Source organism: Pelecanus crispus, chromosome 1 (assembly GCF_030463565.1).
Source record: "Pelecanus crispus isolate bPelCri1 chromosome 1, bPelCri1.pri, whole genome shotgun sequence".
Classification (NCBI taxonomy): Eukaryota; Metazoa; Chordata; class Aves; order Pelecaniformes; family Pelecanidae; genus Pelecanus; species Pelecanus crispus.
In genome coordinates, this window is record NC_134643.1 from 57,936,652 (window position 1) to 57,961,316 (window position 24,665).

The window sequence follows — 24,665 nt, forward strand, 5'->3', positions numbered from 1 at the left end:
AAACCATACTGCATTTTAACTAGGTTTATAGTTTCACTTTGCTTTTTAAAAGGTGCTTGGAATAATATTTTCATTTCATGTCAATCGAGAGGGAACAAAGCAATAGATTTCCATTCACACACTTCTCCATGCAACTGCACGCATCTGCATGAGTAACAAAGCACTATAAATGATAACCCTTCTTCTCCCACAACTTGTTTAATATTACAGTGAATTTCTGTTGCTGATATTGAGAAGTTTTCTTAATGTATTTTAATTTGATCCCCCGCTTGACAGTAACATTTGGAGATTTTTTCTTTTTTTCCTTTTTCTTTTTTTTTTTTTTAGCATTTTTATTTTAAAGTAAAAACTTTCAAACATTTTGAAGATTCAGGAACTTGTAAAAGTTTATCAACAAGAAACAGCCATCTATCTAGGATAAGATAAGGTTAAATAAACCATCTTCAAAAAACTGGCTTCCTACCCTAGAATTCCTGAGAATGCTTGCAAATTTAAAGCAGGAAAATAAAATGTTAAAATAAAAACAAAAACACTGTTAAATGCTCCCAGAGTTAGTCTTCATCTAAAATATATATATGCACTTTTTGGTCTTTTTTTTGTACGTTTAAATTTTTTCCCTTTAAGCTTACAATGGAAGAACAATTTAGCTTTTCTTTTAAAATATTTCAAATCCCTCATTATGTCTTGTAAACAAGAGGGGCTCTAGCACCCGGCTTTCACCGTAGTATCGTAATGAACTCAACTAGCCCAAAGTGCAGGAAAAGGGACCTTAGGGCAGGTTGGGAGAAAGAAGCAAGGGTGGAACACAGCAATGAACCAGCATATATAGCAAATCATGTGACAGAACAGATACTGGCTTACTCAGGCCAAAGGTGCTTCACTAGGAAGTACTGCTGGCACAGGACTTTTAAGAACCTGCTCTGCGTGTCCGAGCGTGGCTGGTCTTCAAGCAGAGAACAGCAGAAACAAAACTTTATGGACATGTGCACGCGAGGGGCACTAGCTAGCAGGAGTTGGGAGAGAGCATATTGTTTCTTTGTGCATGGTGGGATGGATGAATGAGGAGACATGATAGAAAAGTATATTCAGAAAGGGCCAGAGTATACTGCACACTCCAGTTTACTAAACAAATACAAACCTACTCATACTTTTTGTCACGTAACACTTTGCATACAAATCTACAGGCATGTGTATATGCAGCATTTCCCTCAGTCAGTCTTCTTTGTGACATTGGGTTTACATAGAAAGGGCGAATTAAAAAAACAGCCACGCAACTCCCTAGCTCTTCCCTCCCACCCCCAGCACGCAGGCATACACACACGTGCGCGCGCGCGCGCACACACTCCCCCCCACCCCTACATTACTTGGATCTGCTTTTGCTTCTCCCCACCCAACGCATGCTTGGAGTTAAATGTATCAGACATTGTCATATCCTTCAATGAAAACGCCGAAGAAAGAGACTCCCCTATCCTACCCCCCAGGTAATAAAGCCTGAGCACTGCTCCCACTGAGGGCTGGAATGGACAGGTATGTGCTGGTACAGAATGTCGGCACTTTGTTAGACAGTATAACAGCTAGACAACACCACATGGAAGTCCTAGCACTTATGGAAAAAGTACCGGCATCTCTCTTCCCTCTTCTCCCGCCCTCCCCTCCCCCCACCCAAAGACTTCCCGCTTTGTGTCAAGGGATGTTCCTTCAAATCTGCTACAACTCTCTTCACAACAACAGGTCTTAAAAGTTTTGTTCCCAGCGCACACATGCACGCACACACTGGCTATCACTGTGGATTATAGGTCACCCCTATCCTGCCCAGAGTACTACTACACCGATGCTAAAAAAACCCCAAACCTTTCCTTAAATACAGAAATTAAAAAGCAACAGTACAGAAAAAGTAAAAACAAAAAAACAAAAAGGTGCAATACTTTTTTTAAAAAAAAAAAAGTCTTTGCTAGTTATATACCTCCCTAAGCAAAACCACATACACAGGAAAAAACACAACACAGAGAAACAAAAGGAAACATTTGAAGTACACACTGGTTTAAGAACATTCGTAAGTAAACGTTTCTGTCAGTGATGGTCTGGTGCTGTAATACACCAAGGCCTGGCACAGGTAACGCTCACCATGAAGGACGCAGAAAGGAGTTAGCTGCATGTGCTTTCAGGAGATGAGGCAGGCCGGCCAGCGATTTGCTGACACGATTTAGTTTTTGTCAGTTTTAATACAAGCAGTTAATCAATTAAAAGGCTAATTTGGTTGGGCTGGACTTTCAAGATTTTGATGGATTCTTCAAGAATGAATATGGGTGCCTCTTTATAGGTTTGTCTTAGCGGCACAAAAAATGGCAATGTCTTCCTTCCTTCTCTTTTCCCCTTGTTGGAAAAAAAAAAAATGGCTTGCATTATCTAACAAACATTCTAGGGTTCACTCAATACAAAAACCCCACATGCAGACATAAATAAATAAATACACTGCTACTCAAAAGACAACATTGGCTCCCCTCTCACCAAATCCTTTGGATATGGCAGTGTTCTGCTCTACTACAGGGTTAGAACAAGGGCTAGGAAGCAACTACCCACTCACTATGATCTGCAGACTTGAGATAGCACCCTGCTAAAATGAATTTAAAAAAAACCTACTGACAAACTTTAATCCAGCCCAACTGGACTCTGCTTCAGCCACAGGGACTCCACCGTGCCTGTCTTGTTTTCAGAATCAAGACATATAGATGGCCGGCCAGCCCGTAGACCATCAGCAATGCAGCGTTTCAAGATTATATATATAGAGAAAAAAAATGCACACACACAAACATGTGCACACGCACTCACACAGAAACAAGCACACGTGGGCAGTTACATGTGCCAGAACACACTGGTACTTATCAACCAGCCAATCACAAAGTGTTGGTTTTTTTGTTTTGTTTTTTTTTTTTTTTTCTTTTCTTTCTGTTTTTTTTGGTAGTTTTTAATTTTTTTTAAATTTTTTTTGGGTTTTTTTTGTTTTTAAAGTGAGGCTCCGTCAAGTCTTCCCCCCGCCCCTTTTTTTCTTTTGAACCCCTCCCCTACCCAACATGGTAGACCTAAGGACGGAAACACACCCAGTGCAAACAAAGTTAAAAAGCTATTTTTTTCAGTATATATGTTTCTTAGCAACAACTTCCGTATAACATGAAAAAGTGAAAAACTAGAAACTAATTTTTTTAATTTTTTGTGTTTAAATTTAAATGGTATGTGTACTTGTTTCACATTGTCTTTCTAAGTTGGCGTTCATGATTCAAGTATTTCAAGAGTGATATGTTCTCTTTTTGGATTCATATTCCAAACAAAAAAACTGAAGTTATAGAAGGGAGGCAACTATGTGCTCAGACAGTCCGTCAATGACCCACCTTTTTTTCTCTCTCCGTTTTCTTTTTTCCTTTTATAAATGTATTTATTGCAAGTTGAAAAAAACGAAAAGGTCAAGTTAGTGCTGCTGCTGTTCCAAAAAAGGTCACGAGGTCAGAGTTGAAAGTTCTAAGTTCAGATTGAATCCGACCCTCCTCCCAGAAGGTCTCCAGGTAGTAAGGGAGCAGGGCTGCCCATTCTGTGTGGATCCTCTACACTTGGGACCCCCCACAAGCTTGAAGAATAGCTTGGGGGTCCCCACAACGAAGCGCCAGTGAGATCACCCCCACTGCTGCTGCCGCCACCACCACTGCTCCACTGCCCAAGCCCTGTTGACCCACCAAAGAGATTCAAAGCAGGTCCAACTGGATCTGTCTGGTTCTGTCCTGTCTCCAGGGATTGCCAGCCTGCTGTGGGTGCACTTGGGGTTGCTGCAGGTGTAGGGGGCTGAGCTTGTGCCAGAAAGCGACTGACCTCTTCATCTGTGGCAAACTCAGCCAGGATGGTAGTGTTTCCCAACACACACCTAGAAGACAAGATACATAAAAAAAAAAAAAAAAAAAAAAAGCCAGAAGGTAAGGGCAAGGGATTCAGAAGGTATAGAACAGACACAACACTATTAGCTGCCCAAATGAAAGGAGATATCAGCTTGCCACAATGGAGCAAGCACAGAAAACTTTAGCTGTTCTCAACAGTGAAACTGACTCAAAGCACAAGAACTACCATTTTATAAGGGGGAAAAAAAGACCCCAAACAAACCAACCAACCCCCTCTCCCCAACATTCAGCTGTCATGCCTGCAATAAAAGCTTTCTAAATTTAAACTAAGGTCCTGAACACTAACACCAAGAGCAATAAAAAGTGCCTGTACAGTGTAGGTAAAATGGTAAATGCACAAATGCCACCTTTCAAACAAAACAGAGGAATAAAAGGTTAAAAGCCTGTGAAATTCAGGGTAAGATTAGTATAGTTCAAAAGTTTTCACTGAGTTTAAGGGCTTACACCACCACCTCCCACACCCCCCCTCAAAATTTTTGTCTCAAAACATACCAGAGCCACAGTCCGTTCCAAAAAGCTTAAGAACAGGAAACCTAAGATCTGCAGCTTTTCAAGTAAGCTATTTCAGGTGTATCTCAAAATTATTCCCACACATTTGGATTACGCATATAAGAATGGTTTTCATTTGAAACAATTCACAAGCTTTTATAAAATGGCCAAAATTGTACAGTAAGGTGCATACTGGTCAAAATTCCATCCTATTTGCACCTTCTTAGTTCTGCATGTGCCCGTTTGTGTGAGCAATTAAAGTACTACAAACAGAAGGCATCTTTGTTTCTCTTCTTCCTCTGCCGAGGAATGAAAGATTCCCTTCCAACCATGATACTTGAGATGAGCTTCCAAAGCATAGCACTGGACAGACATTTTGTGTTCATGACTGATGTAGTAACAAAGAATGGACAAGGGGATTGCTTACATGTGCAGTGCAGTCTGGGCCTTGGCCGCCTCTTGTTTGGTGTTATATCGGATAAGGGCGGTGCCCTGGGTCAGGTTCAGATGGAATGTCAGCAGTGGGCCATGCTGCATGCAGATCGTCCTCAAGGTTGACCCATCAATCTGAGGAAGAACAGTGAGGATAAAACAGATGTTTGTAACTATTTCTCCAAATGAACTTCAATCCTAACCCATCTGAGTAATTAAAAGATAATCTGCTCTCAGGAAGGAACACAGGTGAAAGCAGTGGTAAGTAAGCAAAGGTGACAGGATTTAATTTTCAAACAGAATCAGTATGCCTTGACTTCTCACAATTACAATGACTTTGCTTTGTGGAATAATCTGACTTATCTTTCTCACTCACTTGTAGCTTGAGTCCAGTTTTCCCCATCTCACTGAGTTTCTTAATTTGCCACTATCCTTATGTTGGCAGGTTTTCCAGTAGTTATATACAACTTGTACTTCTCACCATCTTCAGCCATAGGATTTGTACCAAAGGAACCAGAATTTGTTAGTCTCCAGCACTCTGATTTCAGCAGAATTTAGATCAACCATTTAAGAGTTCTTTGCAAAAACGGAAGTTGTCACCTTTACAATTAGGATTTTTTAAAATTTATTTTGGTGCTTTTTTGTCTTTGTGGTTTATGAAACAGCAAGTCGCAGAAACAGTCAAGTGATCTTTCTGCCAATGTTCATTCCTCCTGAACTAATGTTTTCACAGCAGTTGTTACCTACATTCCTTCTGCAGTAGTAACAGCTTGTTACTTACCTCCAGTAACTGCTGTTCTCCAAGGTGTTCTGTACAGACAGATTCCATTCCTGGTATGCCACAGGAACATGCACACACGAATGGCATCCATATGTGCAGATACTTAAGGGAGTGCTACTTTCTTCCTTCTCCCTTCCCCCCTCATTATATAATACAACCTCAAATGAGGGAAAAGGAAGTTGTACGTGGGTATAAATATGGACAAGGTTAAAATGTAGAAACTTGAAGATACTGCCTCTGAATCCACCTTAACCTTTACGCTTCCTTCTCTCTAGTGTACTGACCCGCAATGAATGGAGGGTTTGTTATGGAAGAGACAACTATAATTGCTTCTTTCTCTTTTCTATTAACTTAAATGCCTCCAAAATATATTCTTCTTCCATTAAATGATTCCTAAAGCAGTATTAAACTACCTTGCATAAGGGAGATTTAGAACTGTGGCTCTTTGTCACACCACTGCCGTTTCCTTCACACCAAGGAAAACAGTCTTTTCTATGAAAGGAGCACAGTTTGCCATTTTGGGTGATCTGAAGGAGACCTTAGTTCTTCCTTTCACATTGATGTTTTCTTAGACTGTAGTAGAAGCATGGTGAATTATCCTGCTGAACAGGGGACTCTGTCTAGACCTCAAGGCGCTGCTGATAATCCTATAGGCTTTTCCTAAGCCTTGAATATACACTAATTGAGATTGCTGAAACCAGGATCTCTACAGAATTCATTCTGAATGGAAGCAAGCTCTGAGAATACTTGCAGGAATAACCTAACTAGACCGGTTTTGGCAGGAGTACTGGAAACATTCTGTGGTTTCACTATGGAAACACCAAAGTGAAAACTGGCAGTTACACCAGCTTTCTTATTGACAACATCCCAAAGAACAGTCTCTTTAACAGCTATAAGACATTCCACATTATGGTCATGCAACTTATCCTCACTTCTAGGAAAAATCTTTCTGTTCCAATAATTTTTTCTGAAACTCTAGGTAATGAAAGGTTATGACAGTCACATAGCAAAACCAGAACATCTTAAAGTTAGCTGAAGAGAGTACAATAGAAAAACCAAGCAGACTGCAGCCCAGTTTAGTAGAAACACATCTTGCATATGCTGACAAATCTGATCTTGTTAGATTTTATTTGAAGAGAAACAACTGAAGAATACACAAATCTGTATCTCAGTAAAGCAAACAAGTTCCCAGAGACAACAACAGAAAATACCTGTGGAGTGAGATTGTGAAGAACCAGCCAGTAGCTAGGACGAACTGAGCCACCATCACTCCAAGTAGATGCTGCAAATTAGAAGACAGAGCAATCAAGACAGATTTGATACAAAGAAAACCATTTTTCTTTACAGTCAGATCTTTCAACCTCAGACAAATTCAGCATTATCAGCCTTGCTAACACACGAAAGCTAATCTTCAGTCCTGGGGGGGGGGGAACCCCCAACCACATCTTGCCTCACATTTCACATCAAGATTCACTTTACTAGACTTTATCTTTGAGGAGTTTCCCACCCACAGAAAGCATCTAGTCTTGAAAGGCCCCATAGAGTAGATACTCGCAGCTCCCAGCCCTCTTCATTTATCCCCTGCAGTAGGACCTGGGATTCCACACACCAGCCCCCACCCCAGTTACTGACAGTAAATTTCCATTTCAAGAAGGAACTTTTTTTTCCTTTTACCAGACAACTGCAACTTTCTTTCCTCCAAACCATTAGTGCTGTAAAACGTACACTCCTCAGGTCTGATCAATGGTGCTATCAGTTGATTCTTCTCACCAGAGGCAAGCCTTGAGTCCTGTGCCCCCCAGCCCCTGACCGATCGGGATGCTGTATTGTTCCATGGAGATGATGGTTTGGGGTTGGTCAGGCCAGGAGGTGGGCGGGGCAGCCCTGTAGTGTTCCTTGAGGAAATATGGTTTTTCCACATCTTGTTGGAGAGATGAGTGGGATTGTGTCCTATGGGGTCTGGGGACCATGTTGATTTGTAATCACTGAATTTTGCTAGAAGATTAAATAAATTGTATGTATTAGATAAACTTATGAGATTCAACCAGCCTTTAACTGTACTATTGCTGTAAACCCTTTGACTGTATTTATATCAGAGACAAGCACAAAGCACAGAACCATACAACAGTTAATTTACCATACCAAAAAAGCCATGCTACATGTAAGTTAATCTTTCCTTATTTTAGATATGCTGACCAAAAAAAAAAAAAAAATTTCCCTAGATCATTTATGATAATGTAACCAGTCTCAGTATGTTCAATCATTAATAAGATGAACAGCAACTTTTATATCCACACTACTTCATTTAAGAATTTCTTACAACTCTGGGCACTACTGACTTTTAATGAAACTGAGCCTTCTTCAGGCCATAAACTTGCAGAGGACTGAAATGAATATTTACCACTCTTGGGTCTACTAAGCTAATGCCACCTCCTAAAGATGTCCTCCTACAAGATCAAAGCTTTCTCATGAATCACAAATTTCATATAGAGTTGACACAATGGTAACACATAAAGAAGGCCACTCAGCTGTGTAATAGCTGGACTTCTCTTCCTAAACCTAAACTTTTTTTCCTGAAAAAGGCAGACCGTAAATTCTCCCACACCTGACAGCAAGGGACACTTATCAAACCAAAACCACACCAGAAGTCAAAATTGCTTGATTAATTTCTTTTTTCCTTGTTCTGTAATGAGAACCAGTGAACACAGACAGGGCAATCTGGGGAAAAAAGCACTTGTGTCATGAATTATCTTAACCCATGTGTGCAAATATATGTATTAAGTTCTATTCACTAACAAAAGGTAGTAAATTACTTATTTGAAACAAAGGGTAAAAATGCAGGTTTACAATATGCTAGGGCATCACAAAATAATACATTTGGGAATCAAGACCACAAAGCTTTCAGCAAATAACAGCGTGCTTCATTTTACAGTTGGATCAGGTATTTCCACAACAGAGTAATTCTCAATAGCAAGCAGGTTTCAAGCACTAACCTCTGAAAGTGCTTAAAAACCCGCTTTCACTAGACTCCGTTTGTTTTACAGATACGTGAATTCTAAATCCCCAATTCAGATGACCCGCTTTCTGGCTGTAAAAGGCTGGTGTGTAGTTTAACAAGATAAGCAGAAGCTGGTATGTGTGCCAGGCAGTGGTCTAGTTTCCTCAATTCAACTACGACTTCAATCTTTTTTTTTCCATCTCTCGGGTCTTTCTTATGTGCTAGACAAAACTTAAGCAGAGGTAAGAAGCTCACACATGTCATTCCTCTCCCCAGGCTACGAAAGAGAAATCTTTTATGTCACTGGAACACTGCACACACAGATATTGCTTCAAACCAAAGTCACCCCACAAACTGGTAGCAGTAACACTGTTTTTCTCAAGGGCTAAATAGGATTTTCAACACATTTTGTGAAGATGCTGAGATAACATATGAACACAGCTTTTATTCAGTAAGATGCAAAACCCATGAAGTTTGGGTCAGATGCAGTTCTCAGCTATGTTCGTCATTTCTGCTATTTGCACACAATTCCTTGGTTTTAAGCAGTTGTCAAGACAATGATGTCTCAAGAGAAAACTCTGGCATTTGTGAGAAGTTCAAAATCCAAATGGTTTGTCTGAAGCAAGTATTTCCAGCATCCTTCTCAGAAGTGTGTACAGAGACCATTTTTTGCAAGAAAGCTTTGGAGACCTTCTTACCAAGGATCCGAGGCAGATACCTAAATTACTGTTTACAGGCCAACTATTAAGAGCCATAGGACTAAAAGCCCTCTCTCTCTTCAGGTTTCAGGGAATGATCAGTGCTATAAAAGGTGAGGCAAAAATGTTCCCTTCACAGCACTACAATATTCTAAAGTTAAAATGAATAAAATCACTCACCTTATTACTCTAATTCCTTAAGTCATACATACAGTAGCAAGTAAGTTTAAAAAAATTACGACAGTCCCCTAACCCCTTACACATGGCAACAGATTGTGCATGTCAGGGTTTTTTTTTCCTTTTGCATCTGCTGCTCACTGCTACCCTATTCTTTAACTTGCATAACTAAGAATTTTGTACTGGGGGTGGGAAGAAGAGCAGAGGATCTGAGTCTAGTTTTTAAAGCAACTACAACAAAGTATTTTATTAGGAGGAAAACTATCTGATCAGCCACTCAAATCTTGATTTCCAAGCTTCCTCAGAAATTACTGAAAGACTAAATATTCAAAGTGGAACAAGAATGAGGAACTAGTGCATAAGTGGAAAATGCTTTGTCCAGGTAACCTGCATACCTGAAGTGCTATGAACGTTGGTGAAGGAATTGTCAGAGGCACTGTAGGGCCAGGCACCAGGTGAAGGCAGCGAGGTGTTGAGGGAAGAATTAGACCCTATCAAAGGGAAAAGGAGAGAGAAAGAGAAGAGTAGGCCAATTTCAGAGTTGATGCAATATTGTTAAACCTCAAGAGAGCCACGATTTGTACCAATGGTGAGCTTTCACATGATACACAGACACAGTGCAGAGGCACACAGGCTTCCTTCTTAGTCAAGTGCAATAGACTGTTACCCTGTTGTGACAGGAACATCAGAATATTCTTGAATATCAGAACGACTTAAAAATCACATACCAGTTGTTCACTGTTTTACCTGTGGTGTTGTCCCGCAGAAGTTGGTGGTCAGTATCTACAATGGGAGATGTGGCTGTCCCCCCCAGCACACTTCCAGGGGTCACATAGGGGTCAGATTCAGGGTCAATGTTTTGTATACCTTTCCATGGCACTCCTGGTTGGAACTCTGGGACAGGAGGGAAAAAGGAATTAGATGCAAGCAGGGCAATGCCATTTACAGGAAGTAACTGTTGAAGATATTTAGGAGGGTAAATAATTGTCTTCTGCACTGTCCCTCAGAAAAATCAGACTCTTCTTAATTAAAATCTGTTTTACATTTCTTTTTCAAATATTCCATGGCACTATCTCTAGTGTCTGAATACAAGTCTACACTACAAAAAAAGCAGTGCAAGCGCGTATGGTATTCCTTTGACTATTCCTGTTTTACACATTCAGATGAGGCTTCCGTAGTTTTACCCTTCCTTAACACATTATATATTTTTTTAAGGTATATAAGATTAGATTATATAAGATTAGATTCTGTACACATACTTTGTGTGTGTGCAGAAGCCTTTCTCACAGAAAGGCTACCTACCTTAAGAGTTCGTAAACACAACATTTGACACTTTACACTGTAGGTACACACATACTTTATACATTACCTATCAATACTGCAGTAATGCTAAGGTGAGATGCCTGTGGTAAAAGCAATGGTAAAAGCATTGGTGTTCTTCATGCTTCACAATGAGACAGAAAATACTTATCATGCTTTAGTTTCCTTTCAACTCTAGCTCCAGACATGCCAATTTTAAGACATGAGGATGAGTTATATAAAGTATGAACATACAAAAAACGCCAGTTACTGTAAGAAAGATAGTAACTTGGTTCCTTCTCTGAGTAGCTATTCAATGAATAAAATGCTGTGGTCGATTTTTGGAAGCAGTGGTAAGAAAGTAACGCTGCCAAACACAAAAACATGTCAAGAAGCCTCAGATACTATGTGACAATTTGGCTAAGTGCAAAAAGAGTGCGAAGGTGGCAGATTCATCCCTTGTAGGTACAAGTCCAGGATATGAAATGATACCTTTCTTCCCAACATTAAGTTTTGAAATAATTAATGACAATATGTGAGTGTAATTAAAAATCCATGATTAAAAGTGGGATCCAGGACGTGCTTTCTGGAATGAAAACATGTAGGGTGAACCTGGCACTGAAGGGTTCATTTCAGTCACCTTTGTAATGAAGCAGCACAGTCAAGACCATGACTTTCACAGACAGATACAGAAGAAAATGAGATACTACTGGTTCAAGCAACTGGCACAGCAAGGGCAGTATTAGGTTGTGAAAATGCACTGGCAGGAGAATCTCAGAAGACATAAGAAATGCCTCACTGGTTCACAACTGTGGTCCATCTAGCCCAGTATTCTGCTAACATTTGTAGAAGAGATACCATTTAGGGATAGAACACAAACCTGGCCATGATCTGTAGGCTACTGCCCTCACACTCTCCCAGCATCTATAGTCCTACCTACGATGTCAGAAATACCCTCTGTCTGCTAGCACCTGCTTGTGAAACTGTTTTTCCATCAGTTTATGCAATCACTGTTTCAACTGGCTAGTACCATCTGTCTCCAGAATCTCCAAAAGCAACACATTTGGAAGTTCACCACTTCCAATAGGAGAAAGAGGAAAAAAAAAAAAGCTCTCATTAACTTAAAATTTATATCCTCTTAAATCCTGCATTTGCACCATGGTTCTAGTGTTGTAGGATTCGCAGAATTACAATTACGCATTTATCTCGTCCACTGCCTTCATGATTTTGTAAGCCTCAGTCACGTGTCCCAGTCTTTAGTTAAACTCAACAAAATAATCTAGGACAGCCAGTATCAACATTTCTAGCAGTATGAGCAATCAGCACTGCATCAAGGAAGGAATCTGCTCAGCTACTACCAAAATACTGCAATTCCCTGAGAAACAGGACCACCTTATACTTAAGAAACAAGCAATGCAGCTCTTGGGTCTAGTCACAAGACCTTCTCTGTTCTGAGAGAAAGAATCCATGAACTGAGGTTAGGACCTGGAAATTAGAATGTGTTTGCGCCCCCCTCCCCCCGCCCCAAAAGTCCAAGTCTTGCCTTTGTAAAGATTTCTGAGAATTGATGAGACTGAAAATTAAGTGCATGGTAAGCTCTCATCAAAAAGTTAAGGAATATTCAAGCAAGGCTCCAAAGATCAGGTGTACTGTATATAAACACATTCACTCATCAATATAATCGTGGTCTGGAGAAGAGTTTTCCTTGAACTTTGACATATTGACAAATTTCCAAACTATCCTTTGGACTGACAGTTATTCTCATGCATGTTCACCAACTCTCCCTACAGACATGCTCTTTTATTTCTAGATTAAGTAAAGAAAACATGAAGTGCATTTCTCCACTGATATTTGAAAGGTCCTCCCAAAAAGTTCAAATGTAAGATTATTAAGGAAAACCATGACAGACACATTCAGGCCAGTTTGCCTGAAGTATATGACTGAACTGCTCCTGAATGGGAAAATTACAATCTAGTATTACCTAGGTATGCAGGTCTGTGTGACATAACCAAAAGACATAGTTCTCACCAATTCAACAAAACTTGCTCTCACCTCCAGCTGTGATATCAGTTTGATTGGGCACCACTTCATTTATCTTTGTGCTGAACAATACTGCTCTCTTGAACGGCAGAATTTCTGCAGCAGATGGCATTTAGGAGGAAAATGTGAAAGGTGTAGTCAGGCTGAATGCTGAGTGACCACTGTATTCATTCAAAGGAAAAACGCACCTATTTCAAGAGGTTCTCTCTTGTAAAATCCTTTTCATTAACAACTTACTTTCCAACACTAGGAAGAAAAATGTATCTCCACGCTGGGAACTGACAGTGGGCCTCATCTACAAGCTTGCAGACAAAAAGGACCTCCAGTGTAAAATCATTTTGGGTCTTTATTCTTCATCAGGGGTGTTGATAAGGTATATCATGATTTCAGCTAAGTTTTCCTTCTTGAGGAAGCCAATAAGCTAGAGAGGCTATGAGACAGCTTAAGTGGCTGATGGTTATGGGACAATAATACTTACTGTCCCAATAGTCTATGGACCTCATAAGAGAGGGCTAGCAGTACAGCAAATTGCATAAAAGCTGCATGCCAAAACCCATGATCTGTTACATGACATCTGCAATCACAGTCATGGGCTACTCATTTACGTAAGAAACTAGGGATGTTACTGATGATCCCAATGGGAGTTGATGTTCAGGATTTGTGAAACCCAGCTACCCTCTCTCAGTGGTGAGGCAGTCAGCAACAGCAAAAATTTTCCTTATCACTGACAGTCAGACTGCAGGTATTGCTAAGGAAGCTCTAAGATATGAACGAGAGGCAAAGAATAGCTATTCACCTTCTCGCTTCTGTGAAAGCCTTCTGGTACCAAGAATCTTGCCAGAGCCAGTGGCTGCTCCAAAACCTGGAAACATGGCAAAGCTGATCCTCACATCCCTCTCCTAACATTCCAAGCAGTATTGTGTTTCTCAGTATTATATAGGGAAACAGTGACTAAACGGTGACTAAAGAAACGAGTTCAGCAACAATAAGTCTAGAAGAGGTCTTGAAAAAAGTTGAATTTTGGGGGTTTCTGGCATTATGAACAGTAACTCCAGCTCAAGAAGCTCAGTACTTAACCACCAGGCTGACAGAAACGTAATGCAAATACACCTCTACAGAGAGCAGTCAGTGGTATGAAATGTTGTGGGTGTGCAGAGGTTCTTGAGATAACTAATTCTTTAACTCTGTTAGCTCATCAGAAAACATTTTCCTGCTAGAGTTAGACACTGAGGCGTTCCCACATAAAAAGCTTTAACTACTTTTTGTAGGTTTCCTGCAGTTGTATCTGTCGCAGATTCCTAGGCTTTCTGATGCAAGGTCTGTGCTGCTGGTTTACCCAAGAGATGTACCTGCACTTTTACTTTTTTTTGTGATTGAAGGGATACACAGCAGAGGATTTGCAGTTAGAAATGTTTTCTTGGAATGTTAAGTCTTCCAGGCAGAGAAAAATCACAGCATCCACTATGTGCTGAACAGTACCGGCGATTAATCCATGCAACTTCAAGGACACCACTCTGTGTTTACTGAATGATTTATATAGAAAACTACATGCGTGTTCAAATATGTATGTATTTTTGCTACATACTTGAGTTTTCTAGCGGAAAGATAAAATTCTGCCAGTGAAACACTAGAAGACTTAAAGAATGTGCTACTGCCTGTAATCCAAAAAGCAAGACACTTCTACTCAAGCCAGAAGGTTGCTGAGCAGTACTGAAACATGGCAACACTCTTCTATCCTTAACACCACATGAGCAAAGGTGAACCACAACAGCATAGCACACGTTTGATACATATTGTATCAATACTGCTAGCAAAAGAAACCTTGTGGTCTGCAGTGGATCATATTTGTAAACAACTGCCAGAAAAGTTCATGCTACCTAAAATAAAAAAGGTCAAGACAAGAAAATCCTGTTCCCACCATCACAAAAACCCACGCTTTCACATCTTTTGCTTTCTGATCAATCAAAATTTTTTACACGCCATGTCAGCCTAACACAATGCAAATAAGGAATCAATACAAGAGGAGGGAGCTGGTAATTGTATATTCTATGAACAAGTGTTCTCATGAAAATTTCTGTAAGTTTGAAGTCACCAAACTACAGAAGATAAGAGTTCACCTAACAAAAACCAAATACTATTCAGGCGATTCAGCAGTTAGTTCATGTTTAGCCCAGTGATTTTTTTTACTGGAAACTCAACATTTATGTTCTAATTTAACGTGGAAGAAATTTAAAAAACGAGATAGACCAAGGAAATATTTTCCTTGGAGTGGTTATTTAAAAAGCATGATAAGCAAGGGTCCCAGCACATCTACTCTAAAGCTAAGACATAACCCCGGCCCTTATATAATACCTGGAGGCCAGCTGGCATTGCTGGATTTGCTTCCGATCTTGTTTGTTGGCGGAGATTTGGCAGGTAACCAACTATCACCAGCAGGGCCTGCATGGCCGCCTAGTGGGTCGCCCTGAATTATGTCAAACTGGTTGTAGGGCGATCCTCCACGAGCCTTTCCGGGGGGCACTATTGCACCTGAAGCATTAAAAAGACAGATTTACACTCAGGAAAGGTTGGGATCTTTATGAGTATGGAATATTAAAATAAAAAATATTTAAGATGCATACTGGTGAGGTAAGATATTAACTAACTTGAAGCATAGTTTCATCTGAGCTATTTCACCTCTGGCAAGATGATACTGCAATGGCATTCCCAAAATAGCCAGTCCCCTTCTCACCATTTTTGTGCATATTGGCATCTTGTGAAGCCACAGAGGGCAGCCCTTCCATCATAGTCCACTGCTTAAAGCGGGATTCTGTTCCAGCCTCTTTCCCTCCCACCATGCCATAATCCATGCCACTTGAGCCAAAGCCTGCAAAACAAAGAAAACTCCATTGTCATTTGCTCTTTTTGGTTTAAATATCTTCAAACAGGGAGTCATTGTGATCATAAGGTTTAAAAAAAAAAAAAAGTAACAGTAGCAAATTGAATGTTCAAGAGGCAACTTCCAAATAAGCTCGTTAGGTCAGTATGCCACCAAGATACGCTTTGTTACTAGGTTTGTCTTCTTCCCACATAGTGAAAAAATAACACAATTTGATCAAGAGTTGACACTTGCTGTAAACCTTTGCTCTAGTGCTTATAGATAAATTACTCATTTCTGGACCCAGACACAACTGGCTAATACAGTAATGCAATTACCATATCAGTATGGTAACACAATTACTATATTAATACGGTAGCTATAGGCAATGCACCAAATCTCTTTCCACAGAGCACTTACCTGAACCGTATCCAGGTATTTGCCCTTTGGTCTGTAAATCTGAGAGACCCACATTCAAAGGATTTGGTACCATGCTGTCTAAATGTGGCTTAGGCCCAACAGGGTGGGATGGTGAATGCTTCATGCCAGGCTGCCTCTGCTGCTGCTGCTGGAGGGCACTCACCATACGAGCAATCTGCAAATGGAAGGAAAAAAATGGGGATGATGTGTCCTATACTGTAACACAGAATTCCAGTAAACATAAAGAAACAGTGACTTGAGAGAGATCCAAAGGACCTTGCTCTCTGAAAAGTGCAATCTGAAGAGAGCAGATATTACTAAAGCCAATGCTGTCTTTGCTGCAGACTGCGTTTTCCCAGCGCACTTTGTACTTCATATGATTGACAAAAACAGTGCCACACCTGTTGCTCCTGCTGTTGTCGCACAGCTTGAGATAACTTCCTCTGACTCTGTAACAGCTGCTGCTGCTGCTGCTGTTGCTGAAGGAGGAGCTGACATGCCTACAAGGTAAATGGGGGTGGGAAGAGTGAAAATACAGAGCTCATCAAGTGAAATATAACTGCCAGGAGCTAGTCACTACCAAATGCTTTGCTCAGAATTTAGGTAAACTGTTTCTCATTCCATACACTCAAATAAAATGACAATGAATGCATTAGAATACTACATCCTTCACTTGTTTCTAATTTAACATCATGCAACACTATTACTAGTACCTGCTTTATCACCATCACTATGGCTACAAGTCTGAAGAAAATGTCATTAAAAAAATCAACAAACAACTGCTTTCTGTATGGAGACATTGCTTAGAATCATTACTAACCCAATGCAACATTCACAATAATTACACAGGCCTGTTAGTTTGTCTGCTGCCCTCTAACAGTGCTGTACTTTCTTGTACAAACAGGGAATACTTGTACAAAAATAACACAAGATCAGTAGGACAAAACAGAATTAGAACGTAAAAAGAAAACTCTTTCAGCAGACAATTTGTTAACAATCTGTCTCACAAGATTACCAGCTACTTACTAATTGAAACTGGGGAATCTGTGGAAGCTGGCTCAGCATGGCAATCTGCTGTGGAGAAAGCTGGGGGCCCATATTGAAAAGACCAGGATTCAAGCCACTGTTGGGAAACTGTTTGAGCATGGAGGCCGAAACCTGCATGGAAACCAGTAACAAATCCTCAAGAAATGCACTGCTATGAGGAAAGACGATGAAGTATTTCTATTAAAGGAATAGGTATGACACCAATCTTACGGTGTTCCAGGAAAGACTTTACAGATTTATTAACACATCACATTTAAACATGCACAGTCTATGACTTGAGCAAAGTGAATACCTCACTTGACAATACAGCATTACATGTGCAGATGCAGACACACAGACAAAGGTTCCTCCCCCAACCACTTGGTTGCTAGAGACTGTACTAAATTAAAATGCTGACAATATATGCAGCTAACCAGTAATCACAGTACGGAATTATCACATTAAAAATGTACTGCTTGACAAGGGAAAAGAAAGGCATTCAGGCAGTCACTGGAGCAAAGAAACAGTGCCTCACAGAAAGAGTTAATCTCTTTGTATGCTGAATAAGCTATAGTAAAAGACAGAGTAGGTGGAGAAGAATCCCCCCATTTCTCCCTGCATTACTTGAGAGTTACACAAGTAGAATTCCAAGAATCTCCAAAAGTCTTCACCAAGTCCAAAGCAAAAGGCAAACTTGTGCATTTGGAGACCCTGAGGTCTTAAGAGTGTAAATGCAATGTGTAGCCCTTCATCAGGCCTCTCTTTCAGGGGGGCAGGAAGCACAGGGCAAGACTGCTTGAAAAAAATTGAGCAACCTGTCACACTTCAGAACAACTTTCAGCTTTCACTTTTTTTGTTGTTTTTAAAATACTTTGCAAAAGCCTATGTAAGACACAGGATTTCTGAATCCACTCTGAGGTTTAAAAATACTGGTAGCGAGCATTTACTGCCTTGGAATAAGAAGGAAGGCTAATCCTTCTGCGCTGAGTTTTAAGCACTTTCGACTATGAATTTTGATTTTTTATCTTATCTGAGTTTTCATTTTCTTAACATCAAGTCAAGACTAAGATAGGTGTATAAGTAACCTCGGTGAGGTGCTCTGAAGGCTGTAGCTCTACTTTTTACAAGTAACCAGTTACTATAAATTCCTTACCTGGGGAGAAAGGAATTGGGGAGGCACTTGCGCCCGGATATTGGGGGAAGGATTTAGTGGCTGCACTGGTGTGTGCATGCCCCTCGATTGTGCTGTGCTGTTTCCAAACAAACCATGATTGCCACCCTATAAAATTAAAGCAGTAGTGAGAAGATGAATCTTTCAGGATAATGGATTTCTGTGCTATTAACTACAGGTCAATAACAATGAGGCAAGTACTGACTTAAACAGATAACCCTTATAATTACTGAGATGTTTGCCCTAAATCAGTAATATTCTACCCAGGTTAAAACTGCTGTACTACATTGTCAAGATGCAGGCTCTTTCTCCTCTACATTGAAGAGTCATGTTTGTCCACTTATTTCAAAGCACATAACAAAGCTAATGTTTTATATTTTGTACTTTACATGTTGGGAAATGGAAACTTGGAGTACAAACAACACACTAAAAAAATCATTGCACTGGCTTAAAAGTATGGCAAGACTGTGTCAACAAGAATTTTGGGCCATCATTTTAGAAAAGTTAGGTACTTTTTCTGAGTAGGTTGTTGAGATATCACTCATAAGCCTATTACTTCCTCCGCAGGCCTTTCACTAACTGAAATTAGAATTAAAAAAATTTTACTAAAAATTTTCCTTCTGATGTGGAAATTTCAGCATTCTGGATTGAGATGATGTTCTTTTCCTTCCCCCCTCCCCCCAACTAAATTGAAGAGCAGCAAAATTTTCAAGTGAGAAAAAAGTTTGGGTTTTTTCTTTCCTCCCAGTGATTTATTTTCTAATGCAAGAATACTTGCTGTTTGAGTTTTTTTTAATGAGAAGTATTTACTGTTTTATAGAGCAACTTCTGTAATAAACCCTACTGCACGAAAAGAACAAAGAAAATTTGTGATTATGTCTCACTATTTCAGCCTCTGGGCAGACTGTCTTTATTTGTAACATCTTTCAACAAAAGCCACAGGAAATGTTATGGACAGTCTCCCACACTAACAGTCACATGCTGTTGCTTCTAAAAGCCGAAGCTCATACTCCAAAAGGTCCTTATGTGCTATGATTTTGTCCTTTCATTTTCAAGGCCCTCCAAACTTCCCATCTTCTGCTGTATATCAGGATGTCTGTGATCCTCAGATACCTGGGGTTCTAAACAACACATTTTCCGTCCCTCAGCCATCATTCTCTGTTCTCCCTCTCCATGCCAGCACCGCTGTACTCAACATAGATTCATTGTTCTTCCAAACTGAGATTGTGCAGGCCTTCTCCAAAACCTTTCCTTCCCTTATATACCAAGATTTTATAAACCCTGCCTCCATTCTACCATAATACTGTGTATCCTCCACTATCCTTCTGCTAAAACAGAAGACTCGCATCCTGCTTCTATACTGGCCACATTATGGATTGCCTCATTCACCTACATCACATTTCACCTCCTTAATCTATCTTCTCTTTCAGAAGCAACTCAAGATGTCATACTAATCACATAGAAGGATAAACAAAAACCCCCAAGAGACCAAAGAGTTTTTGTTCTGGAAAGAACTGACTGGGGTCAACTACACATTAACATTTTTGAGAGGCTTGAAGCTGCAGCTACACTTTCAGCCCCCCCTAAAGCTCAACAGAGTTCTGCACACCGAATCCAAGAACATGCCTGCAAATTTTGGACTTAATCTGATGTTCAACACTGATTGTGTCACATAGAAACAGAAAGACAACACAAAGAAACACCGTCATGTTAGGCATGTGACTATATAAGCTAGTCCAGTTGCAATACTTAGTTGCTATTCTTTCAATTCCTAGTATTCCTGCAACATTTTCTTCTAGCATAATGCAAATCATAAATTGCCAGAAATTCTTCCAAACTGCAGTTACCGACTTCATTTCTTCCCCACCATTCTCCTGTATACAGAACAAAAATATTGCTACTTCAAGAGTTTTTAAAGGCTGCTAAATCAATCCTTTCTTTGGGCTGTAGGGAAGGGGAGAGGGGAACAGGCACAATGCAAAATGATTGCAATTTTTTAAAGGCACATTTCTACATACAAGATCATCAGGTGGAGTCTGGAAAAACTCAGTGTCAGGGGTGGTGGGGCAAATCAACAGCCTCTAACTGGGTTTTAAAACTGCAGTTAAAATACAAAGTTTGCCAATGACTTCACGACTTCTGAAAAGCACATCTATCTGCTGCTGCACTGCGACTCAGGAAGTAAGAGGCCAACAAAAACAGATGGAGTACATTTTGATGATAGGAACCAAAGTGGATTGATTCTCAGTGGCCTGATATAGCTGAAATTTCCATTAACAATATTAATTTATTTAGTAGGAAAACAAATGCAAGCAACCAACTAACCAGGATTAAGCTCAGGTTGCAGCCTTATAACAATGCATCTTATAAGGTGGCCTGCTTACTTGTCTAGCAGCGAAGTTTTGGGGACTGAGCCCTGAGCCGATTGCCCCAAGGCCGACGTTGGATAGTGTGGAACCAGAGGGAGACAGCTTGTAGCTGGGAGAAGGGGAGAAGGGAGAGCAGGGAGCCTCATCCCCAAGGCACCCATCTTGATTGGAGAAAGGCAAAGTCAGCTGAAGCAGCAGTTAGCCAACAGCAGGAGTTGGTTAGTGAAGCAACAGAACGCAAGAGGAGAGAAAGAGGGATGGTGAGTGACTAGGAAGAAGCAAAGTTAAGTTGTAATAGCAATTACAAGGACAAAACTTCTGACTCAAATGTTCACTTGACAATTAAGACTTTGGTCCAAGGAGATGATCAATAAATTCCTAAAGGTTTCTTTTTAAAAATACATTTTGAACTCCTGTGAAGTTTGTTTCTGACAGTGGCTATTACCCCTACAGAAACAAACCAACCTTGAATGAATTCCTAATGTTAGCACACACCTACGAACATAATTTATTAGGAATGCATTAGCTCTGCTAGTGGTATTTATTAATTAGGCCACCAGAGGGAGTTGACAAAACTGTTTTTTGGCCTGTTATACCAAAATGGAGGAGTTAAAAAATTCATTGACAGTAACATGCCTTCAGAATTTTTAAACCAAATTTCTTTTCCATTTTACATGTGATAAACTTAACTGTATTAAAAAAAACCCTACAGCATTCTGAATCTATTGGACGCTCTCCAATTCATAATGTGAAGCAATTAATGTCTGATAATAACAGTGAAAGCTTCTAGTTAAAACAGGCAAGAATATCAAAGAAACACTACCATAACATACAACAGATGTCACAGAGAAACAGATGTCATACAGAAGCTTACAGTACACGGACATACAGCATAAGGGGTTGCGGAATTTAGAAAGGGTGTTTCCAATAAACGACAGACATGAAAGCAGAAAAAATTTGGAAGACTGTGATTACTTATGTTTACTTAGATCTAAACCAGTTTTTTTCAGTATGACTGGAGTCAGTAGCCAAAAGAATCATTGTGATGAAACCTATAATGAATTTTATTGCTACCAGTAGTTTACCCTTCCAAGATAAACAAGGGAATTTCTGTCCATATTAAGAGCAGTCTGTTCTAGAATAAAAAGCCTCATTCTCCCCTGAAAGTTTAGTTTGTCTATGCACCTCTGACACCTCTGTTTTATATACACATTCATTCTACATACATAACTCCCCCACACCTTTTATTATTGAGTTTGTCCAAGGTTACTGAATTTTTAGCACTTCCAGAGGAATATGGTAGAAACTGGGACCTCGAATACAGAGGTTGATATTAATTTATCTAAAGATGTTTCTCTCACCTTCTCAAAATAAGGCCCACTATCTGTGGTTCCCATGTCTTTGGAATTAGGTGGACGGAACCCAGATCGATCCTTTCTCATCATGTCATTAAAATCCCCGAGATTCATGGCTCGTTTATCTACCTCAAACTTCTTATCTGGGAGACCACCTGTAAAAAAAACCAGAGGAATGAAGACGAAATTAGTGCCAATAATCTCTACCACATTTCATGACAGCAGGTTCACAGCCAAAAAAAGTATCTTTAAGATCAGGGTATAAATCAGGTCTGTCTTACAATTTAGTATAGCTACAGTTGCTATTAAAAGTGTTGAAAAATTAAAGTAGGAAGTTTCATTTTTAAGACTGAACAAGCCAATTTAGAGAGTTTAATGTGAAGTATTTCTCATAATTTATGTACAGATATAAACATATGCATTTCTACAGCAGCCTAATTCAACTAATGATATTCATTTATATGTAATTCTCAATGTCTTCCAAAACTCACACTGTTATTTATTGGTATTCAGTATCTATAAAGACACCACTATTTAAGTACTCCATATATTCTACTTAGCATTTACTGGGTTTGGCATTGAGAAAGAATTTCTCAAACTGTAACACCACGCACATAACGTGATCACAACTCTGCTACAGCCATGTGAACTTAACTCCTAAATACCGCAGATCATCTGGTATAGCGTAACTTCCAGACAGGGAATCAATCTCCCCCAGCCTGTATGCAATGATTACACAACCAGCAAGAGACACACTTTTCAAACATCCCCTACAGTCTTCTACCATTGTTTAGTGAGTAATCTGGTGGAACACAAGGAAGAGATGTTAATAACACATGATCAAACTGTAACATACACAGTGAAGAAGACATCCTTTTTCTCTAAGCTTATCATCAGCCAAGCGCTGACTGAAGGAAGTTTCCTACCTTACACACTGAACTGCTGCCAAGGAACAATTTGGCACCTATAAGGTATCAGATGCATATTGTTATGTTGAAGTAGGTGTAAAACATCTTCCTTTTAAAATATGGACAACATGACAGAAATGAGCTTTACTGCTATTTTTAGTTTTAAATAATTTCATTTAGTAGCACAGATGGCCTCTCCAAGAACAGTTTAAAAAACCTGTCACCACAGTTAACCAAAAATCTATGACTTCCAAAGAAAGCTGGTGATAGATATGCTACTCTAACACTGTGTCCTGGTTTCAGCTGGGATAGAGTTAATTTTCTTCCTAGTAGTGGGCATAGTGCCGTGTTTTGGATGTGGGATGAGAATAATGCTGATAACACACTGATGGTTTAGTTGTTGCTAAGTACTGCTTACGCTAGTCAAGGACTTTTCAGCTTCCCATGCTCTGCCAGGTGCACAAGAAACTGGGAGGGGGACACAGCCGGAAGAGTTGATCCAAACTGACCAAAGGGCTATTCCATACCATACGATGTCATGCTCAGTATATAAGCTGGGGGGGAGTTGGCTGGGGGGCAGCAATCGCTGCTCGGGAACTGGATGGGTATTGGTCAGCAGGTGGTGAGCAATTGCATTGTGCATCACTTGCTTTGTATATTATTATTATTATCATTATTATATTGCTATTATTATCATTACTATTTTACTTTATTTCAATTACTAAACTGTTCTAATCTCAACCCAGGAGTGTTTCTCACTCTTCCTCCTCCAATTCTCTCCCCCATCCCACCAGGGCAGGGGGAGTGAGCGAGCGGCTGCGTGGTGCTTAGTTGCTGGCTGGGGCTAAACCACGACACGCTGACAAAACACTAAGTCTTTATCAAACAGAGCAGACAGCTAATTACTCTGATACTTTCAAAACACTTATCTGTTCCTCAAAAAAGCTTCTCAAAGCCAGCATCTCTTCTTAATGTCCAATCACAAACTATTAATATTCATAGGTATGTTATGGCCAAGAACCTATAAAATTAACCACTAGTTACAGAGGTTTTTCTTGCTGGCACAGCTTTCAAAGTTGATCCAGCTTCATCCTCTCAGATGCCTTCAACATCATGTATCAAAAAAACCACTTTACAAATCACCTACGTACCTTGGCTTGTAACTGGAGTCATACTGACTTGGATGAGCTCATCCCTGTCTAACATATCCTAAAAAGCTAGAAGTGGATCTGCAAAAGCAGTCACATACACCTCAATCCTGTCAATATCTACATCTAAATACTACACACAATGCCAACAATGCACTACCAAAAGGCTGTGTGCTTCAATTCTAGACAGGAAGCCCTGTCCGTTAGTTGCTTGAAAAGAAACCGAAAGCTAGACGAGTTGCATCACTATCTGAAATGAAACTGGGTCAATGCCAACACACAATGACTAAGCTGCAGAAACACCCTTTTGTCTCTTCAGTTATCCTGATGATCCAATCAACTCCTCGAACATTACTGAATGATGCCTTGTAAAATGGCTTATGAAGTAACATGTAGAGCATTAAATAGCACATTTAAAGGCTTCAAGCATAGATACGCATGCCACTTAGTGCTGAGGCAGCTGCTTAAACTTCAGTATAAACAAGGCCTTGCTAAGAGAGATGATAGCATTCATTTATCCCATTCATAGAAAATTCTAATGCAACCTTGAAACCTG

The 24,665-nt window shown here is 40.0% G+C and overlaps 1 protein-coding gene across 8 annotated transcripts in view; it reads right to left on the reverse strand.

Moving 5' to 3' along the window:
- Positions 1 to 3,052: 3,052 nt before the first annotated feature.
- TNRC6B (trinucleotide repeat containing adaptor 6B) overlaps positions 3,053 to 24,665 on the reverse strand; it is a 137,935-nt gene continuing 116,322 nt past the window's right edge. For 3 of the 8 annotated variants that reach the window (XM_075704553.1, XM_075704519.1, XM_075704544.1), the window contains 13 exons: positions 22,060 to 22,208; positions 18,312 to 18,437; positions 17,159 to 17,290; positions 16,534 to 16,632; positions 16,133 to 16,307; positions 15,587 to 15,721; positions 15,208 to 15,384; positions 10,264 to 10,410; positions 9,912 to 10,007; positions 7,318 to 7,638; positions 6,855 to 6,925; positions 4,858 to 4,997; positions 3,053 to 3,910 (listed from right to left, as the gene is read on the reverse strand). In XM_075704553.1, the coding sequence (XP_075560668.1) occupies positions 3,520 to 3,910; positions 4,858 to 4,997; positions 6,855 to 6,925; positions 7,318 to 7,638; positions 9,912 to 10,007; positions 10,264 to 10,410; positions 15,208 to 15,384; positions 15,587 to 15,721; positions 16,133 to 16,307; positions 16,534 to 16,632; positions 17,159 to 17,290; positions 18,312 to 18,437; positions 22,060 to 22,208 (2,159 nt within the window). In that variant the 3' untranslated portion in view covers positions 3,053 to 3,519. The other 5 variants (XM_075704581.1, XM_075704563.1, XM_075704528.1 and 2 more) reach the window with 5 other exon arrangements.